Source organism: Gekko japonicus, unplaced genomic scaffold, assembly GCF_001447785.1.
Source record: "Gekko japonicus isolate JY-2015 unplaced genomic scaffold, Gekko_japonicus_V1.1 scaffold4598, whole genome shotgun sequence".
Lineage (NCBI taxonomy): Eukaryota > Metazoa > Chordata > Lepidosauria > Squamata > Gekkonidae > Gekko > Gekko japonicus.
In genome coordinates, this window is record NW_015167683.1 from 44,352 (window position 1) to 46,359 (window position 2,008).

At 42.4% G+C, this 2,008-nt stretch overlaps 1 protein-coding gene across 1 annotated transcript in view; it reads left to right on the forward strand.

Annotated features, from left to right (window-relative positions):
• Positions 1-1,751, forward strand: part of POP4 (POP4 homolog, ribonuclease P/MRP subunit) — a 15,438-nt gene extending 13,687 nt beyond the window's left edge. Inside the window, exon 6 of the mRNA XM_015414140.1 lies at positions 1,453-1,751. Within this exon, the coding sequence (XP_015269626.1) occupies positions 1,453-1,589 (137 nt within the window). The 3' untranslated portion in view covers positions 1,590-1,751. The remainder of the gene's footprint in view (positions 1-1,452) is intronic.
• The last annotated feature ends 257 nt before the right edge of the window (positions 1,752-2,008 follow it).

Sequence of the window (2,008 nt, forward strand, 5' to 3'; positions counted from 1 at the left end):
GTAGTTCAGCAGTTCGAGACCTGAGTTGCTGCATGACGGAGTGAGCTCCCGTCTCTAGTTCCAGCTCCTGCCAACCTAGCAGTTCGAAAGCAAAGAATTGCAAGTAGATAAAGAGGTACCACTTCGGTGGGAAGGTAACAGCGTTCCGTGCGCCTTGGTGTTTAGTCATGCCGGCCACATGACCACGGAAATGTCTTCGGACAGCGCTGGCTCTTCGGCTTTGAAACGGAGATGAGCACCGCAACCCTAGAATCGGACTCGACTGGCTTTCGAGCAAGGGAACCTTTACCTTTACTATACAACAAAACAAAAAGGTTTTGTTGAAACCAGCCTTAAGTACTATGGTTGAAAGGTGTGGGGGGGAGACATCCTTTAAATATAAATGTAAACCAAATGACTGATCGTGTGACCCTTCTTCGACAAATACAGTGAAAGGTAGGGGCTGTGGCTCAGTGGTAGAGCATCTGCTTGGCATGCGCAAGATCCCTGGCATCTCCAGTTAAAGGATCTGTCAGTAGGTGATGTGAAAGACCTTCTGTCTGAGACTCTGGAGGGCTGCTGCCAGTCTGAGTAGACAATACTTAATGGGCCAACGATCCGATTCAGTGTAAGGCAGCCTCATCTGTTCCTGTGTTCACTTTCTAAGCCCCATTGATGGGAGTGCGCTAGCGCAGTTATAAGCAGACTTACTCCCTTCTAAGTCCATTGCAGCCAGTGGGTTTAGAGAAGGGTGTAACCCTGGTTAGGATTCAGCTGTTGAGCACCTATTTAATTCCCTATTGAACTCAATAGAACTTTAAAGTACTTGGTCCTGGTTGCATCATGCCTAGCATAGTTATCCCATTGTTTATTATTAGCTAAGAATCTTCTCAGTACAGCTGACTGTGGAAGATTCCTTTCACTCCTGCATTGGTTCTCTTGGTTGCTGATGTGCTCTGACATCACAGCTCACTAGAATGACTTCTCTGGCTGGTATGGGCTTACCTGCTGTGATTCATATTTTCAGAATGAGTTTAGTACCAAGGAGGTTTTGATGGAATCTGAATTCCAAGGTCTGTGTGACATAAAACCATGGGCTCTGTGGGCTTTTGGTCCAACAAGTTTTCCAATCAAAACAAACAATAATTCCTGCTTAGTATGCAGTTGATCTCAAGCACATTCCTTGGAAGAAAGTGCAAGTACTTAACAGGACTCAAGCAGTGTTCCATCTAAGCTGATTTAGTGTGAGCTAGCTCATAGTTTTTTAGCCTCCGGCTCACACATTTTTGTCTTAGCTCAGGAAGGATGGCTCCAGAGCAAACTGATTTATGCAGTAGCCAAATCGCTCACTCACACTTTAATGCCAGTAGCTCACAATGTAGAATTTTTGCTCACAAGACTCCACAGCTTAGAGGGAGCATTGGACTCAAGGTATACACTAACAGATGGTGGCTGTTTTTCCTTCTCTTTCAGTCATTCCCAAGCTTAACAATGTCTTCAGCATGGAGATCGATGGCTTCGTATCCTATATCTTTGGCAGCAAGATCCAGTTCAAAGCCAGTGAACGTTCTGCAAAGAAGTTTAAAAGCAAAGGGACTATTGATCTGTAAATAGTTTTAAAATGCAGAGACCTGGTTACTACTCATGGGCGATGGGAAGTGTTGATCATGGCACATAAACTAAAACTGGCCATAAACCCCCAAAATATCTTTGCCATGTTACATGAAATATGAATACAACTTGTTCCTGACATTCATGAATGTGTCTGTGTTTTAAGCGTCTGTTTTTTACTTTTTTGTAAATGATTTTGTATTTATAAATTCTGTGTTTAAATAAAATTATTCTACTTTGTGACTTTGAGATAGCATTTCTGTCTTCTATAAGAGCATGCATTAAGAAGTTGAGAGCTTTTTAAAAGGCATTTTATAAATAAACTTTGGGCTTGGTGAAATGCAAAGAGGGGTTTTTTTTAAGTACTTCAGATCTCTTTCCTGTTCATGAATGAATGATCCAATAGTCAGGACATACT